The 17,736-nt window shown below is 48.4% G+C and overlaps 1 protein-coding gene across 2 annotated transcripts; it reads left to right on the top strand.

The window, feature by feature from the left end:
- The first annotated feature begins 10 nt into the window (after nucleotides 1-10).
- Nucleotides 11-15,052, top strand: RBM5 (RNA binding motif protein 5). Of its 2 annotated transcripts, XM_041462838.1 has the most exons (24): nucleotides 11-156; nucleotides 260-704; nucleotides 911-1,066; nucleotides 2,971-3,040; nucleotides 3,516-3,589; nucleotides 5,902-5,985; nucleotides 6,398-6,458; nucleotides 6,618-6,683; nucleotides 6,831-6,991; nucleotides 8,030-8,127; nucleotides 8,588-8,675; nucleotides 8,923-9,000; nucleotides 9,095-9,167; nucleotides 9,684-9,769; nucleotides 10,088-10,166; nucleotides 10,424-10,515; nucleotides 11,063-11,227; nucleotides 11,699-11,845; nucleotides 11,925-11,996; nucleotides 12,719-12,898; nucleotides 13,106-13,180; nucleotides 13,609-13,706; nucleotides 13,791-13,920; nucleotides 14,432-15,052. In XM_041462838.1, the coding sequence occupies exons 1-24, from the start codon at nucleotides 140-142 to the stop codon at nucleotides 14,555-14,557; spliced, it is 2,721 nt and encodes a 906-aa protein (XP_041318772.1). In that variant the 5' UTR covers nucleotides 11-139; the 3' UTR covers nucleotides 14,558-15,052. The 2 variants fall into 2 exon arrangements, with proteins under 2 accessions (XP_041318772.1, XP_041318780.1); XM_041462846.1 differs by lacking the exons at nucleotides 2,971-3,040; nucleotides 3,516-3,589.
- Nucleotides 15,053-17,736: the final 2,684 nt, after the last annotated feature.

Raw genomic sequence — 17,736 nt, 5'->3', positions numbered from 1 at the left:
GAGGTGTCTGCTGGGTAGAAGACGGGCGGTCCCTTAGGCGCCATTTTGTGGCGAGGCAGCGAGACGGACTGCGCGGGTGTGTTTGGTGTGTGGTGTCGGATAGAGCTGTGCCGGGTGCCTGCGGATCCTGGGCGGCGCCATGGGCTCGGACAAGCGGTAAGCGGCGGCGGGAGGGCGAGGGGAGACGGGAGGAGGCGGGCAGTGGCGGGGGTCGCGGAGGGCGCTTCACGCTCTGAGCTCGGCCCGCTGTGCCCCGCAGGGTGAGCAGGACGGAGCGGAGCGGCCGCTACGGCTCCATCGTGGAGAGGGAGGACCGCGACGAGCGGGAGTCCCGCAGCCGGCGGAGGGACGACTACAAGAGGTCCAGTGAGGAGCGCCGCGGTGACCGCTATGATGACTATCGCGACTATGATAGCCGAGACTACGACAGCCGAGACTACGACAGCCGCGATAGCCGAGACTGCCGCGACTACGACAGTCGGGACTACGATAGTCGAGACAGCCGGGTCTGCCGAGACTACGACAGTCGCGACAGCCGCGATTGCCGGGACTACGATAGCCGAGACTGCCGCGACTACGACAGCCGGGACAGCCGAGACTACGATTGCCGGGACTACGATAGTCGGGATTGCCGAGACTACGACAGTCGCGATAGCCGAGACTATGATAGAGACTACGACAGCCGCGATTACGATAGCCCCGAGGTGAGCGGGGTCGGGGGGCCGGGGCCGGCTCTGCGGGGCGGAGGGCACCGGGAGCGGGTTGGATCCTGCGGCGCTGCCCGGGCCGTGGGGAGCAGCCCCGGGCAGGCGGGCGGTGTCCGTGCCGCCGTCCGTCCGTCCGTCCGTGTGGCACTGTGGGGACACGCTGCGGGGAATCGCGGTGGCTGACCCTGGGCGCTGGCTTCCAGAGGGAGCGGGAGCGCAGGAACAGCGACAAATCGGAGGACGGATACCATTCCGATGGCGACTACGGCGAGCACGACTACAGGAACGATATTAACGATGAAAAAGAAAGCAAGACCATCATGTTGCGTGGGCTCCCCATCACGGTTACGGAGAACGATGTGAGTAGCCGGGCAGGGCTGTGCCTGCCTTGCCCCCGGCAGGGCCGTGCCGGAGCGGTTGCTGCCATTTTGTTGAGCCTGCATCATGGTGGCCCCTCTCCAGCGCTGTCGCGCTGCCATTTTGAGTCCTGAAAGCATTTAAACTCCCAGCGTTAAGTAATAGAGGTCAATTCAATGTTAATCAGTCCCTTTCAAACGGAACGAGCTGTGAATACTCGTTTTTTCGCGGATGCTTTCCTTAAGAGTGGATTTTAAACTATCTGCTCTTTGCTGCTTTTCTGTGTGGGAGGGAAGAGGCAGATTTTTTTTATGCTGCTTCGCTCCCCTGCAGGGAGGGGGGAGGGGGACAGAGACAAAGAGGTGGCAATCACCAGTTTTTCTGGTCTTATCGAGGCCAGAACTTGTGACCGATGGGGTCACACACAGTCACCGAGCTCCTTAGCCGAGCCCAGCCCCGCACAAAGCTGTTTTGTGTGGGCACAGCTGTGGGAGTCAAAATGGCTGCTCCGAGCTGAGGCAGCAAGTACTGATGAGCTTGGTGCTTGCTTGTCTGACATATTTATTAAAAAGATGTTAAAGCTTTAAGGTGTTCTTATCTATGGTAACTTTTTAGGGTTTTTTTTGCTTCTTGGGTTATTTTGGTTACCGAGACATAAGCACACAAGTGTTATTTGAGGGGTAAAAGCTGAGCTATCCCAGTTTGTTTTCAGTCAGGACTCCACCTCTGCCTCCGATGTGTACATAATGCCTTAATTGCTAGCACAGAGAATACATCTGCACCATTTCTACAATGGAGACTTTTTCCTTTGCTTTTTCGTTGGTTACTTGTTACTCTCCTGACACTGAGGGTTCCTAATCACCTTACACTGCTCTAACATTTTCATGAGTGTTTGAAATCAAGTGTAGGTTCCTGCATACAAATAGGACAGCCCAGTCAGACATTATACAGAACACTTTAGAGCAGTTCTTGTTTCTGAGGTACTGGTGTAGCTCTACAGTTGTGCAATATTTTTAGCATAATTTATATGAACGTTTAATTCTGGACTCAGTGTGTAGACAATGCATCTTGGAATGTAGAGTTGAATTCTTACATTAACGTTACTTCTGGTTGTGTGCGCAATTCTTTTTTCTTCTGCATTTTTCATAAGAAAAATTCACTTACATATCTGATATTATTTCCAGTCAGCATATAAATGGGCAGCTTTAGATAAGTTTTGATTCTGCTGAGCAGCCCTGTTGCATGTAATGTAGTTTGAATTCTGTGAAAGCTGCTGTAAAACCTTGTGTCTTCTGCTCTAGAATTAAAGAATTTGTTAGTATTTGGTTTTCCTCCAAGCCTCTGCACAGTGGCTGAAGCTGCCATCTTTGTTACACCAGAAGAACTGATATTTCTTTAGCTTTTTCTTTGATGACACGTTCTTCACAAATCTACTTTATCCTGAAAAACCAATGGGAGTCAGCTAGATGATGAGATCTTTAGCGTGAGGCTTAGGAATACATTCATCATGGAGCCTTGCAGTGCAGGCTTCTTGGTTTTCAGTGCTAGGAGCAAAGGGTTTCTAGACATGCAGGGAGAGTCCTTTTTAAAATCTTGGCCTCATGCACAGTCGTTGCCAAATCCTGACCAAATAATCTTGAGAACACACAATCATAGCCATTGGGGTTCTGGATGGTTCAGTGTCCTGAGGATTAAAGTGGGTTTAGCATGTAGCAAAAGGTTATGTGGACTTCGATGCTCATCAGTGCCCTGTTGGGTTCTCAGCAAATGTTTTCTTTGTCTGTGAGATAGTCTTGAAAACATTGTTTTGTGTATCTCTTTCATGGTGCTGCAAGGTAGGTGGTTTCTCTGACTTCTGTCTGCCAAGTAATGAAAATTTTAACTGTTGGATCAAAATCTCCTGCAGATTCGTGAGCTTATTGAGTCCTTTGAAGGTCCTCAGCCTGCAGACGTGAGGCTGATGAAAAGAAAGACAGGTGAGAGCTCTTAATCCAGTTTTTGACATCACCTTCCTCTTCCCCAGCCCAAAAGAGTATCCAGAATTGTCCCCAAACTGCAAGCACATGCAATAAAAAAAAAAAAAGGTTTGCCATGGCTAAGGAATGTGGCTTTTTGGAAGACTTAGATAGCTGGTCAACATGTTAAAAGAAGTCTGTCTACAGGGGGTTTTGTTAACAGGTATTGGTAAGTAATAATAGTGTAAACCCATTTAATAGTATGTAGTGTGTTGCATGGTTACCCTTAAACGTGGATTCAGATCGAGTGAAATGTAGCCAGTTAAGGCAGCTTGGTTCCTTGCCATGGCAAAATAACGAGCAGATCCCAGCACTTGACGTCGCATTTGTAAAGCTGCTTTGTCATGAAGTAATGAAGCAGTTGGAGAGAGATTCACCTGTTTTAAAGGAACTGACTAACACAAGTATCCCGTCTATATCTGAATGCTGTCTCTAGGTGTAAGCCGTGGTTTCGCCTTCGTGGAGTTTTATCACTTTCAAGATGCTACCAGCTGGATGGAAGCCAATCAGGTTGCTTCACTCACCAAGTCTAGATATTCCTGAAAATGGAACAAGTCTGTACAGTTTAATGAGAAAAAAAAAAGGAAAAAATAGAGGTGGAAGGAGTGGTTTGTTCCATAACAGTGATTTAAAGAATAAAAGCTTTGTATATATTAAAATTTGTAACATATAAGATAAAATTAGGAGAGAAAGTTCTACTTTGGTAACAGGTGCCATTGTATTAAATGACTTGGTTTCCATTTAATTGGCTTATGAAGATTTGGCTAGTAGTCATTAAAAAATCCTAGCTTATTTCCGCTTGATGTTTCCTTCTCTGTTGTCAGAGAAAGCACCACATCTCTGTGTTGCATTGGTATTAACCCTGAAAGAGAAGTGTCAGTTCTTGGCAATAATCTCTTACCCCAGTTAGAGGGGGAACTGGCTCTTCTAGAGAAAAAAAGCATATTTATTTCAACTAAATTAGGCAGACAGTGAGATCTCACGTCTGTTAGGCTCTGTATTTTGGCTTTTTTGTTACTGTGACTTGATAAGGAGCCAAAATGCAGTTAGAATCCTCTGGTTTGTTTTCCCATGAGATTTTCCTGTAGCACTAAAACAGTTTCACTTGCTTTTGCTACTTTTTTGAGTATTCATAACCTATTTTAAAAACAGAACTTAAAAATACTCTCAAAGCGATCACAGTGTCAAATCACGGATTTTTTTCTTACACCTGAATATTTGATGCAGTGGTCCTATGACAACATTATGACTGGTTTTCTGCTCTGTTGATGCTATAATAAAGAAATGGCACCATCATGGGATTCTTGGCAGTTCCAGCAGATGGAAGCTGTCATATGCCTTGTGCTGGAATAGTGTTTCGTATGTCCCACACTATGGGTGAGATCCCCAGCCAGGGAGCAGCTTTCAAATTCTGTTTTCCTGACATGCTGCTCAGTAGGGCAGGTGGCTACAGGGGAAGGACTAATACCAAGAAATTATTGCTGAGCATATTTTCAGAAATTGATTTTTTTAATATATACAAAGCTGTACTGATACATAATTTATTGAAATATTCTCAAATTCACTCCAGTAAGCAACCACCTTAGAAGTAGGGAAAACATAGCCCGTCCCCAGCAGCCGGGTTGCTGACTGTTAGATGACAGAACGATGTATTGCAACTATGCCAGCAGCCTTGTTTCTATGTGTGCACATCCAGTGAGTGCTGGGCCCTCCAACCCTCCCTCCTGCCGGTAGGAGCAATGGCTTTGCCCTGTTCAGTCGTGCAGAATGTGAGAGCCTTGTTCATGCTACGTGCTAGATCTGTGTCAGACCCTGTTACCAGAAAAGCCACTGGTCCTGACACTGTGGTACCTCTGCAGAAAGCCAACCTGCTATAAAAATGGTTCTGCCGTTGCAGTGTCTGGGGTGTGGCCTCTAATACGCACTTCCTCACATGTGCTTCCACCTGTTTGACCAAAATATGTTGATAGCCATATTTTGAGAGGTCATTCTGCATAACCACGCTTGGCAAAGCGTGAGGCTGAGAGTCAAGGCTTCTTAATAGCTGTAAATTCCTAACTCCTCTGAAGTCAGAGTGAGAGGACATGCTGAAAGCATTATGAACTTTTCCTACCCCTGGAGAAGCTTCACGTGCAATCTAGTTACTCATTTTGGAGAGCTCTTGCCTGAATGAAGATCACAAACCTCTTGTGCAGGCTTCCAATTGAACTGATGCAGTAGTCAAATGAAACCACTCTTGAGTTATGTTTCGGTTGATGGCACTTGTAATCCAGCCTTCAAGAAGTCTAAGCAGGGTCCCTTTGGGAGGAATTACTGTATTTTCAAGGGGACACTTCTGAAGTGTGCTTGGAAAAGCAAATCTAAATATGGTTAAAAGGTCTGGGGTGTTTGGAGTAGGGGACGAAGTGAAGCAGTCAGCTAAGGACATGTTAAAAAAGTCTCTCAGTGCTATACCAGAAGTGAATAGAAATGTGGGGGCAAAGAGACTCCTAAAAATGTGTTAATTTGAATGCAGCAGATTAGGACTCTTGTCTCCTTCGAGACACTTCCTGGTTCCATGTCAGCGTTTAGTGTTTGGCAGCTTTTTCTACACTCCCTGATTCTGTTTATCTTTGCTCCACATCCCATTCTCTTACTGCCCTCGTCCTCCTCTCTGCAGGATTGGATGGGCAGGGTGTAGGTGGCGGTGGTTGTCCTCCACATCCTCCCCATATGTTGTCCATTTAATTCAGGAGCACTGATTCCTCCGAAGGGTGCTCTGCCATGGGAAAATGGACATGTATGTCTTGATACAGGAATAATTGAAACCACTTTTTTTGCAGAAAAAGCTGGTGATTCAAGGGAAGCAGATTGCAATGCACTACAGCAACCCAAGGCCTAAATTTGAGGACTGGCTCTGCAACAAGGTACAATGCATGTTTCACTGTGAGAGTTTGTCTTGCTCTAGAGCTCACCACTTGCTCAGTGGTTTAAAGAGAGTGACACCTGAATCAAACCTGCTCCTGCTCCCCATAAAGTTAAATTATTACCCAGCATATGTTCCTTTCTAACACTGCTTTTTATAGTAGTATGCTTGGGATTGTAAGGCAAAGACTACACAGTAAAAATAACTAATTTGAGGTGACTAGGGAGAAAGTAGCTGGGATGTTCTGAAAAGCTGTGGTGCACATAAGGGTGCTTTTGATGTTCTGGATTATTCTGATGGGTTTAGCTTTGTTGTGTCACTTTGTGTGAATGTCTGGGTTTTGTTGGTGTACAGCAAATGCAGTGTTATTAGAATTACCCAAGTTCTTATTGGGCTTCTCTTGTTTGTCACAGTGCTGCCTTTACAACTTCAGAAGGAGGCTAAAATGCTTCCGCTGTGGAGCGGACAAATTTGGTACGTTACCATCATCTCTTTCATGTTTAGTTTGTGGGAAACTTTCTGGCCTATGTAGGAACCAGAGTTCCATGTAGGTTCTAGACTGGCTTATGAAATGATGAGCTTGAAGTGAATGAACCATGTCCTGACCTGAAATATTTTCTCTTCATAATGAAGATTCAGAACAGGAGGTACCACCTGGGGCAGCAGAAGCCGTTCAGTCTGTGGATTATTACTGTGATAGTAAGTGATCTTTGACTTACTCTAGAATGTGAAATGTAAACACACATACTAGAAATCCTTTCTGTACCTCAGCCTGCCAGCTGAAGGACTTGAAATGCTCTGCAAAGCCATGGCGTGCACTGCTAATGTCATCCTTTTTCTCCTCAGCCATCATTCTTCGAAACATTGCTCCTCACACAGTTGTGGAATCCATCATGACTGCCTTGTCTCCGTATGCATCTCTGGCAGTCAATAATATTCGTCTTATCAAAGACAAGCAGACTCAGCAGAACAGAGGCTTTGCGTTTGTGCAGCTGTCTTCTGCCATGGTGAGGACTTTACTGGTGTTTTGGAGAGAAGCAGCTGGTTAACATCCTTCTCTCCATTGCAGCATTTAGAGCCCTGAGCTGTCTGAAGGGCTGTCCCCCTTCAAAAAGTGTTGATGGATGCAGTGTGTCAAAGCTGATAATATGTAGCTGCAGTTTGAAAGGTGGTGGGATGTTGGGAGCACGTTGAAAATCTATTTTGGTAGTAGAGTTCTGTTCTGGATTGCAGCCTAGCTTCGTGCTCTGATTGCAGAAGTACTGGTGCAGGATCATAATTTTTTGACAGATTCTAAGATCTGGGGCATACAGTGTGGGAACAGGTGCCTAGAGTTAGGCTTCTTCCACCTTGAGAAGAGAGGAGGAAGCAGATGTTGCTCTTCTTAGCAGCATCCATTGGGAGGGTGTAAGGACAGCAGAAACATTCTCAGGGGATACATAAGGAGAGGACAATAGGGAGCAGCCATAAATCAAAACACAGGAAATGGCAGAGGTATGAGAAAAGCCTCCTAAGTTTCAGAGAGGTCATATGCTGACATGGGCTCCGTGAAGGGCAGTGAATCTCTGTTCCTGGATGTGACTCTGAGGGATGTGGCATAGTGGTGGCTGGGTTAACCATTGGATTCGATGATTTTAAAGGTCCTTTCCAACCTGAATGATTCACTGAGTCTGTACATCAAACTCGAGCAGCAGTGTGATCTCTTTAGACCTGCTTTAATCAGAGGAAAGCAGGTAGTTGGATTAAAACAGGTGCCAATCTCAGTTTTTGTCTTTGACCCATTTAGAGTAGTTTGTGTCTTGATAAAGCTAAGCTTTTGAAATATATTTAATACTTAGTGACCCAGAGAAAGGCTCAGTATTTTCACATGGGCTGTTGGGGGTCTCACTGTGCTCTTCTGCATGTGTGTAATGTGAGGAGATGGAGGTGTTTTTACATCTTTAGCTCTTCGGTGGCTCTACATGAAAAGGTGGAGTTTGGGGAACTTCTGGATCCCCCTCAGTAAACTGCCTTCATAATAATGAGTTTTTGTTTTTTTTTTGTAGGATGCTTCTCAACTGCTACAGATTTTACAAAGTCTTCAGCCGCCATTAAAAATTGATGGCAAAACAATTGGTGTTGACTTTGCAAAGAGTGCCAGAAAGTGAGTGTGACAGCAGTCATTTTTTAATTCACATACCCACCCCTTCCCTGTGTATTGGATGGTTTCTTCTTGTCACCCACGCTTTTATTAAGCTTATTCTAACTCCAAAGTTTTGCTTCCCATAAGTCACTTGTGTTGCATGCATCCTGCTCTTCGCTGTGTACCGGCAGAGTGAAAGCAGTGTTCCCCACACCCCTGCTTCCAGTCCTCTGAAGATAACACCATAACTGTTTGTGTGCACAGCACATTTGTTTCCTTGGAGACCTTCTGACTTGGTACTGACTTTACAACAATGAACTTGAAGTTCCTTTACTTGCCAAGCAATGTTTTGGCTCATTCATTACATTCTGAATGTTTTATAACTGCCGAGAAATCCATGTGTGAGGGCACATTCCTTGCGTAGGGAGACACTTCAGTAAAAAGCAGTACCTACTCAGGTGCCTGATTTTTGTGATTGCAGAGACCTGCTTCTCCCAGACGGTAACAGAGTCAGCGCCTTCTCTGTGGCAAGTACAGCCATTGCTGCAGCTCAGTGGTCATCCACTCAGGTATGATTTAGAGACTGTTACTCATAGTCCTGCTTTCCTGAAAATTAAAATGCAGACCGTGTAATTGCCCTGCTGGCCACCTGCTTTGTTCAGTTGTTTGATGGCTATGAGATTCAGCCATGACAGATCTGGTCCACACACGATCCGTTTGGAGCCTAGGCAGTGGGGTGCATGAAATTATTTAATAAATTTTTTACATTTTTGTTTACCTATCCCTGACAAATACTATTATCTTCCTGAATTTCAGCCACAGACTGGAGAGGGCAGCACCCTTGACTACAGCTATCTCCAGTCAGGACAGGATGGATACTCACAGTATGCTCAGGTTAGTAGTAAGAGATGGTGCTCTAAGGAGTAGGTTGTCATAATTTGGGTATGCAGATTATTCACCTTGTGTTGTCATTCATTTCCCTTTACAGTATTCCCAGGATTATCAGCAGTACTACCAAAATCAAGGAGGAGTGTTGGACACAGACACAGCTACCATATCAGGTAGTTCTTCCAGCATCTTAGAAGCATTGTTTGTAATGATAGTTTTGCAGTAGTATTTTGCCTATTTTTGTTGTTTTGCTGCACAGAAGAAGACTTGGCTCATTTTGCTCTTAGGATGTCTGAATGAGGATGCATTACTAGAGAACTGTAACAGATTTGTTGAAGTGGAACCTCTCATGCAAGATGAGAGAGAAGCCTTCATTTTCAGACTATTGACAAAGGCCTTGAACTTACACTAGCGGTGTAAGCAGCTCTAGCAAATGCTCAGCACTAACAGCTGTAGAGGCCAGAAATTGCTGACTTTGGGAGTAGAAGATTTCCTCCTGAAAAGGAAACTATTCCTTGTCTGGGTAGAAGATACCCACTGTGTATCTATCTCCTTTAGAACGTTTATTGCCTTGTTTGGCTGCTGGAGCTGGAATTAGTAGCTGAAACTATAAACAAAGTAATTTTAGTCCTAGGATGCAGTAGTTTTACAAATGAGTTCGTTTATGCATTGCTGCTCTCTTTTGGCAGGAGCTCCGGTCACTACAACAACAGCTGCAGTCGTGTCCCAGAGTCCTCAGCTGTATAATCAGCAGACAAACTCACCTGACTCTCCGGTAATGACAGCACTGATGAGTCCTTGCTTTCAAAGCCTGGGATATGTGGCTTAGCTGTAGCCTTTCATTTTTTAAGTGGGTGGTACAGCAAAGCTTCTGAGTGTCCGTGGGTTAGTCACAGTGCTTGTGGTCATAAGTCACCTGCCATTTCTTCTCTGGGATGGTTTTTTTCTTTGCTGAAGGTGAGTGCCAGGCATGCTGGTGAGGAGGAGTTAGCTGTCGTATGCGTGGGGTGCGCTGCTCACGCCTTGGCTCACTGTCCTTGTTTTCTTGGTGACAGATTTTCTAATTGAGGTTTGTGGTTTGGGTTTTTTTCAGACACAATCAGCACCACCTACCACTAGCACTCAGGCACAGGCAGCTCCTCCGACTGGCGTAGTGCCTGGAACCAAGTACGGTAAGTGCTCGGGAGCTGCTCTTGGGGACAGTTTCTGTCACTGTAGCAATAAAACTCAGCTTTGGCCAAGTGCTCCATCACCCTGTCATGGTGAAGCTGCCCCTGGAGAGCGTTGGCTGCACGGGTGATTAAGAGCCCTTTACAGATGTGTCTGCCGTTGCGGCTGCTATAATCTCCGAATTTTACCTGAAATGTAGAAAGATACCTGTCTGAATTCGTCTGGAACGACCATGTCCCACACTTTAATTTTTTTACAGCTGTCCCTGATACTTCCACCTACCAATATGATGAATCTTCAGGATATTATTATGATCCTATAACAGGGCTCTACTATGATCCTAATTCCCAGGTAAACACAAGTTCTTCCCACATGTCTTAACTGTTAAGGTCCATTAGTTTCCTATCTCTCATCATACGAGTGACATTTGAAGTGCACAACATACCAAATGTTGCAGATAACTCTCAGCAGTGTGTATAGGGCTGGGACTTGATTTCCTTCCCTCTGGTACAGCCCTGCATTTTTCTCTCCTTTTCCTTAATTTTCCTCCACATTTGGCCCATATAGGATTAGCACTTGTCACAGCCACTGTAACTGAGCTATTTCGTTGCGGAGTGCCCAGCAAAGTGCACCCAGCTCTGGGCTCTGGTGGGTCGTCTCTTGGGAGAAGCAAAAGATTCTCCATAGTGCTGTTGGGCAGAACCACCTGTGTTTGGGGACAGAGGCTTCAGCCATTTCCTGCCTTTCGACTCCTCTGTGGAGTCTGCAAAACTTGTTTGGACTCTACAAAACATCTTCCCGTGTGGTGCAGTAGTATGAATCAGCTTGTTTGGGTTCTCCCGTGGACACTGAGCTTGTGTGAGGTGTTTAACTGTCTGCCTCTCTTTCCCTCTGGCAGTATTACTACAATGCCTTAACCCAGCAGTACCTGTACTGGGATGGCGAAAAGGAGACCTACATGCCTGCAGCAGAAGGTGTCACGTACCAACAGACAGCTACCACAACCACCACCAAAGAAGTGAAAGAGAAGAAGGAGAAGCCTAAAAGTAAAACAGCCCAACAGGTAAAAGAGAGAATGGGATCATACCTGGGATAAAGTCTTCTCTGTGGAACAGGATATTTCTCCTTTCTCCTGAGAAAGGAAATCCTAGGTTATTCAGTGGGGTGCATGCCTTCAATTTGCAGGCACTGTAGGGGACTGAGGAGAGGTGGAGTTGGCAAGGCTTCAGTACAGAAATAAGCTCTGCATAGGAGGAGTGCTTATGGAGTCCTGCCAGGATCAGTGGGAGTATAACTGAGCCATCACATAGAGGATTAGCTTGATAAGAAGGGTTTGTACAGTAAAAGCAGCGAGCTGTGTTATCTTTGAACGCTGTTTACAGGGAAACACCTGCACTACATCCAGTGTTCTGTGGTTTAAAAATAAAAGGTAGTGGGTTGACTTGTTCTGAAACTGCATGTGAGATTGAATGGGTGTCATAAGAGATTGATAGCTTTGAGAGGAGCTGTGTGAGCAAACCACTCTGCATTTCAGATTGCTAAAGACATGGAGCGCTGGGCAAAGAGTTTGAACAAGCAGAAAGAGAACTTCAAGAATAGCTTCCAGCCACTGAGTACCAGGGAGGAGGAGCGGAAGGAGTCAGCAGCTGCAGATGCAGGCTTTGCCCTCTTTGAGAAAAAGGTGAAGGTGCTGGCAGTGGTGTGTGGTGGGGTTCCTGTGATAGAGAGCTTCGTGCTCATGGCATTCTTTTCTCATACAGGGAGCTCTCTCTGAGCGACAGCAGATCTTGCCAGAGGTGTTGAAAAATGGGGATGATGAAAATCCACTAAAGGTGAGTATGGTAGAGGAGCTCTAGCCAATACTTGCTTTCCAACCTGGATTTCCATGGCATTACCTGTAAAAAGTGGTGCTGATGATTGCAGCAGTGTGGTGCAAGTGCAGTAGGCTGGGTGACTGAGATACACTTAGTACAGCTGTGGTTCTTCTTAGACATGAGCTCAGTTGGGGTTTTGAGGTTTCTGCTGTACTTAGAAGTACTGTTTGGCTAATGGGAACTGTCTTGCAGCTGCTGTGGTATGTACTTCTTTTGAGTTGCAGTACTTCAAAGTGTGGGTCCAGTACTTAATAGAACTGGGACCCTGCAGCAGAAGTGGCAGAGAAGGCTGAAACACCTTTGTTTCAGTCTTCACTGCCAAGGCCAGCCCTTAGGAGTGACGCAGGGGAACATGAGAAAAAGAACTAGCACTGTGAGAGTGACTGAGCAGTGGAAGGTTTCCTAGAGAGACTCTGGAATCTCCTTTCCTAGAGATACTCAGAGGTCATCAGGACACAGTCCTGAGCAGTATGTGCTAGGGGGGGACCCTGCTTAAGCAGGAGGGTTGGACTGGATGACCTCCAGTGGTCCTCTCCAACCTCAGGCATTCTGTGATGTCATCCTTAGTAATGGGAGCATGCTGTTCCTCCTGTGATACACATCTACAGCCTTTGTTCCCTCTTTGTGCTCTCTGAACTGTTGCACTCTTGCACTCCCCTAATGCTGTCTTTCCTTTTCAGCGTGGCCTTGTGGCTGCCTACAGTGGTGACAGCGATAATGATGAGGACTTGCTGGAAAGAATGGAGAATGAGGAGGAGAAGCTGACTGACTGGAAGAAGATGGCTTGTCTGCTGTGTAGAAGGCAGTTCCCAAACAAAGATGCTCTGATTCGTCACCAGCAGCTGTCTGACTTGCACAAGGTGGTTACACTATGTAGTGAGGGAAATACTGGGTTGTCATAATTCAGTGTGTAAACCAAAACCATGAGGCATGTTGCTGTTTGAAAAACTGTTTTTCTTAAAGCAAAAATCTGCAGGTGGATTGTTGCTGTCCCAAAAGTCAGCTACTTCATTTAAGAACTGTTGTGCATTTCATGTTGTTAAAGTGAATCTTTCTTCTTGTTTCAGCAAAACATGGATATCTATAGGAGATCAAAGCTTTCCGAGCAGGAACTTGAAGCCTTGGAGCTACGCGAGAGAGAGGTCAGTGTTTAGATGAGCAGATGAGTAGCTAATGGAAAACCTGTGTGCAGGTGATCTGTTGAGCTCTCCTTATCCTGACACACGTCACTCGAGATAATCCTTGGAAGCCAACCCCTTTTCCAGTCAAGGTTCAGAGCTGCCCTGTTAGATGGAGAGAAGTGTCCTGTATCCCACAGATCTGGCTTAGCACAGAAGGCTCATTCCACCTCTAGCTCAGGGCTGCCATGCTGGGACTAGAGACCTGCAAGTCTCTTTGTGCCCCATTGCTGGTTCAGATGGTGCTCCAGGATCTTGGGCTCTGCTGTTAGTGGTGTTAGTGGGCTGCAGTCTGCAGCATTCTGCAGTAGCAGGCATTCATCTGACTCCCATAGCTCAGAGCTGAACAGAAGTGTCTTGAAATCCATGCTGACTGCAGTTGCTTTGTGTAGATGAAATACAGAGACAGAGCAGCTGAGAGGCGGGAAAAGTACGGCATCCCCGAGCCGCCGGAGCCCAAGCGCAAGAAGGTCTACGATGCAGGCACAGTGTACGTATCTGAAAGCTCCTCAGCAACTGCCTCAGTGCACCATGAGCAGCGTGGGTGACTTGTTAACTCTTCTTCTTCCTGCAGGAATTACGAGCAGCCCACCAAAGATGGCCTTGACAACAGTAATATAGGGAACAAGATGCTGCAGGCCATGGGCTGGAGGGAAGGTTCAGGCTTGGGAAGAAAATGCCAGGGCATCACAGCACCCATTGAGGTAAGTAAAGAGGGATGTCGCCTCTACGAGGTTTGGTGCCTTTGTTTTTTACTTGTTTGACCAGAAGCACTTGCTGCTGAAGAGCTCTGAAGGAATAAACTGCCATCCACTGCAAAGCTGCCTCTATTTATGTTGGCTCCTGCTCATGTTTGTCCCATTGGATGCTGAAGCAGAGGCATGGCTGTGCCGTCCTCCCTTTGGCATTTGACTCCTGAGGCACTGTGGCCCCAGTACACCAGGAGGGGCTGCCTTCCCTCCAGTTGTTTCCTTTCCTGGCCTTGCCTGCACTCCAGCTTGTGCTGTTAGGAAGTGCTCTGCGCAGTTGGACTGGGGCCAGCGTAGTGTGAGGTACGGGTTATTACATGTGCTCCAGTCTCTTGGTGTCCATGGTGGTATTTATGGCTATAGCCATCCCCAGGGAAGCTGGCTGGATTGATGGGATTTTTGGAGGTGCCCCCGTGGTGGTTTGGCCACTCGCTGCAGGCTGAAGTGTGTCTCTCTTCCATTGCAGGCCCAGGTACGAATGAGGGGAGCTGGCTTGGGAGCCAAGGGCAGCTCCTACGGCGTCTCCACGGCGGATTCGTACAAAGACGCAGTGCGGAAAGCCATGTTCGCTCGCTTCACGGAGATGGAGTGACCCCTCTGGCCTGCAGAGCACTTCTTGTTAGCAAGAACTGACTGTTAAACTCCGTAGCCTTGGTGACCTGGCTGTATCCTGGCTTTGGTTTAGAGTTGACCATTTCGTTCCCTTGGACCTTGTTCCCTGCTCAGCATGTAACAAACACTTCCATGAGCAGATTGTTTGAACTGACTCAACTTCATGCTGGAGAGCTCCTGGTTAGACCAAAGGGGATGGCTGATCTTTATATGGTCGTGTATATAGTGTAATGTATTCTGTGTTATAGCATGTTGTCTAGGTGCTGCTCCTGCCCCCTGGAGCAGCAGCAGGACCTGTTAGCTGTGCTTTCAAACTGTCTCTGATCTCCTTTTGTTGTATTGTCTGTCTGTGTTTTTTTGGAGAATTTTCCTGTACATTTTGTATGATACATCTTTGTATAGACTTTTTGAAGACTTTGATTCTAGTTGCCAATTTGGCTCATTTCCAAATGAAATACATCCAAAAAATATCCTATTTCTGTTTCTCGGTGGGTGAATGAAGAATTAAGTTGCCAATGCTACTTGTCCTTTCTGTCATTCTACTTTTCCTTTATGAGACTTCATCCTGGAGTCCTGTAGTCTCCGTTCCAGCCCTCCACTCACCTCCCTCCTTTCATCCCTGTGCTGTGCCTTGTTCTCAGCATCTTTCTCATAGCTCCAGCATGGATGGTGGCTGGTGGAGCATCAGATCTCTCTGCAGCCCTACTTGCCATCACTGTAGGAGCAGGAGAGGTGCAGCAGCAGTGTCTGCACTTGCCCAGGGGCCCTGGGTGTTACCTGCTGGCCCTTTGGTGGGCAGGGAGGAGAGTGACGTGTGCACCTCTGGGAGGGTTCATGTGCTCCACCTCGGCTTCTGGGCTGCCTCGATGCTGGGGGGGAGCTGTGGCAGGCTGGGTGATGGGAGGATGAGGTTCCCTAGAGGTGACCTGCAGCTGTCCCATAACTGCCTTTCTGTTCTCTGTGCTGTGCCCTGTTCACACTCCTCTTGGCAAGAGCCAGGATAATCAGAGCCCATCTCAGCCCCGAGCTCTGCTTTTGCTGATGCTGTTGGCTGTGGGTCTTGCTCAGCCTCCACACAAAGCTGAGCCAGCAGTGGGCTTTCCTGCTGTCCAGGTGGATATAGGAAATGGGTAGGATGAAGCAGGAGCAGCTTCACCGTTCATGCTTGGTGCCAAGCCCTTCTGGGGGTCAAGGCCCGCAGCCTCTGGCTGCCTTTTGGAATGGGTGAATCCTGCTTTGCCGGCTGTTGCAGCTGCACCTCTGCCCCTGTTGCATTGTCAGACCGCTGCCTGATTTTTGAGGGGCGCCTGGCTTGGGATGAGCCGAGGTGGGGAATGCCCCCAGCCTACATCAGGGCCGGGACCGCAGGGCTCGGGGTCCCTGCCAGAGTGGCCGGGCCGTTCCACCAGGTGGCAGGCGTGGCCCAGCTTGGCAGCCTTGGAGTTTCCTCTGCCGGGCTGCCGAGCATCGCTGGGGCTCCAGGGCTTCTCCCTAGTGTGTGACATTCCCTCTTCGGCTTCACAGAGGAAGGCTTGAAACAACCTGAAAGTGACAGCTCCCTGCCCCAGCGTCCCCCCCGGGCGATGACAGGGAAGGCAGCCCTGGTGCACTGCGATGGGGCCCTGTGTGCCTTTGGCAGCCTCCCCCACTCCCTGTGTGTCCCGGCTGGCGACACTGAAGTGCTTTGCTGCTCTGGGCTGTAAATGGGGGGGTTTGTTTCCCAGCAGGTGGGTTCAATGGATCGATAAAGTGCATTTGTGTAGCTCAGCTTCTTCCCAGCTCATCGATCCTTGTCCCAGTGCATCCTCCTGACGAGGGGTGATGCTGCGGGCACGGGGGGAGGGCCTGCAGTGGGCACAGCACTGTTCTATCAGATTCACTCCTTCCTTGCTGCAGCAAAGTGCTGCCCCAGTGCCAGGAGCTGAGCCAGCCCCAGCTGGTACCTCCTGCAGAACAGTTGCAGTGGGGAGCCAGGAGTATGCTGTGGGGGCACAGGGATCTGCTGACGGGGATGCCCAAAGCAGGGTCCCTTCCTGGGGCAAGGCTTTAACAGGGTCCTGGGCTTGCAGCCACCCCCTCTCGTCAGATGGGTTAAAGCCCACCTTCCTGGGCTAAGGCACTGCTGCTGGGTGCCCAGGGAACAAGAAGCTGGGGGGAAGGGGGTTTGCAGCCCCCCCACTCCCAGGCATGCCCCTGAGCCCCATGCCAGGCGCTGGAGCAGGGCAGGGAGGCACCACTGCCTGCCAGCACCCGTGCCTCCAATTTAGGCAGCACAGCGCGGCTGTTCGTGACTGAATGCACCGTGGCCCACAGCCTTCAGAGGGACATGGTGTCCCTGCCTCCCCGGGGACCGACCTCTGTGGGGGCGGGAGGAGAAGCCCTGGGATGGGGCCAGCCCCAGAAGAGTGCAGTGACAAGGCAGGGTCCCCCTCGGAGCAAGGCGGGGAGCTGCCTTGGGCATGGCTTGCAGGGCTGCCAGTGCACCGATCCCACTGGGGCTGAGCAGCTGAGCCTGAGCCAGGATGCCCCAAAAAGGTGCCAGGCCACCGTCAAAATGCTGGGGGGCTGAAGCTGGTCCCTCCAGGAGTGCAGAGGGACACAGCAGACTGGAGAGAGGCTTGCGCAGCTGCGCAGTGGCAGGAGGAGGTGCAGCTCAGTCCCTGGGTGAACAGAGCTTCACTGCACCCCTGTGCTTCGGTTTCCTATCACTGAGCAGCCACAACATCTCTCTGTGGCTGACAATGGAAAAGTAAAGGCATCAAGCCCCAGAGCAGGTGGAGAGCCCAGGCTAGGGAGGAAGGCGGCACACTCAAAGGGACCCTGTGCCCTTTGCCATGGGCAATAAGTACATGAGAGCAGGAACTGCAGCCAGGGCCTCCTTCCAGGCACAGGGCAGCTGCAGGATGACTTTTTTGGGCCTCTGCTCCAACAGGCCTGCAGCTCCTTCCAGCACCTACAATCTAAGAATCTAAGGCTCTTGTTGGAGTAGTTACAAAGTTTGGGATTTTTCTGGCTGGCTTTCAGCATTATTAATATTAAAACTCCCAAGCCTGCTATGCCCTGGCTTTCCAGGAGGCCTTTGGAGCTCCTGCATGCTAATTGAAGCGAGGAAAGCAGCCAAGTCATCAGTGTGAACAGCTTTCCTCCTGAGTATTCCTT

This window comes from Pyrgilauda ruficollis, unplaced genomic scaffold (genome assembly GCF_017590135.1).
Source record: "Pyrgilauda ruficollis isolate IOZ18807 unplaced genomic scaffold, ASM1759013v1 scaffold10, whole genome shotgun sequence".
Classification (NCBI taxonomy): Eukaryota; Metazoa; Chordata; class Aves; order Passeriformes; family Passeridae; genus Pyrgilauda; species Pyrgilauda ruficollis.
The sequence above is the reverse complement of the archived record's forward strand: the minus strand, read 5'-3'. Positions and strand labels throughout refer to the sequence as shown.

Bases quoted from the DNA above. Each gene is read 5' to 3' on its own strand.
- RBM5 (XM_041462838.1), top strand. The intron at 705-910 runs GTGAGCGGGGTC...GCTGGCTTCCAG, and splicing joins GCGATTACGATAGCCCCGAG to AGGGAGCGGGAGCGCAGGAA. The intron at 10,516-11,062 runs GTAAACACAAGT...TCCCTCTGGCAG, and splicing joins ACTATGATCCTAATTCCCAG to TATTACTACAATGCCTTAAC.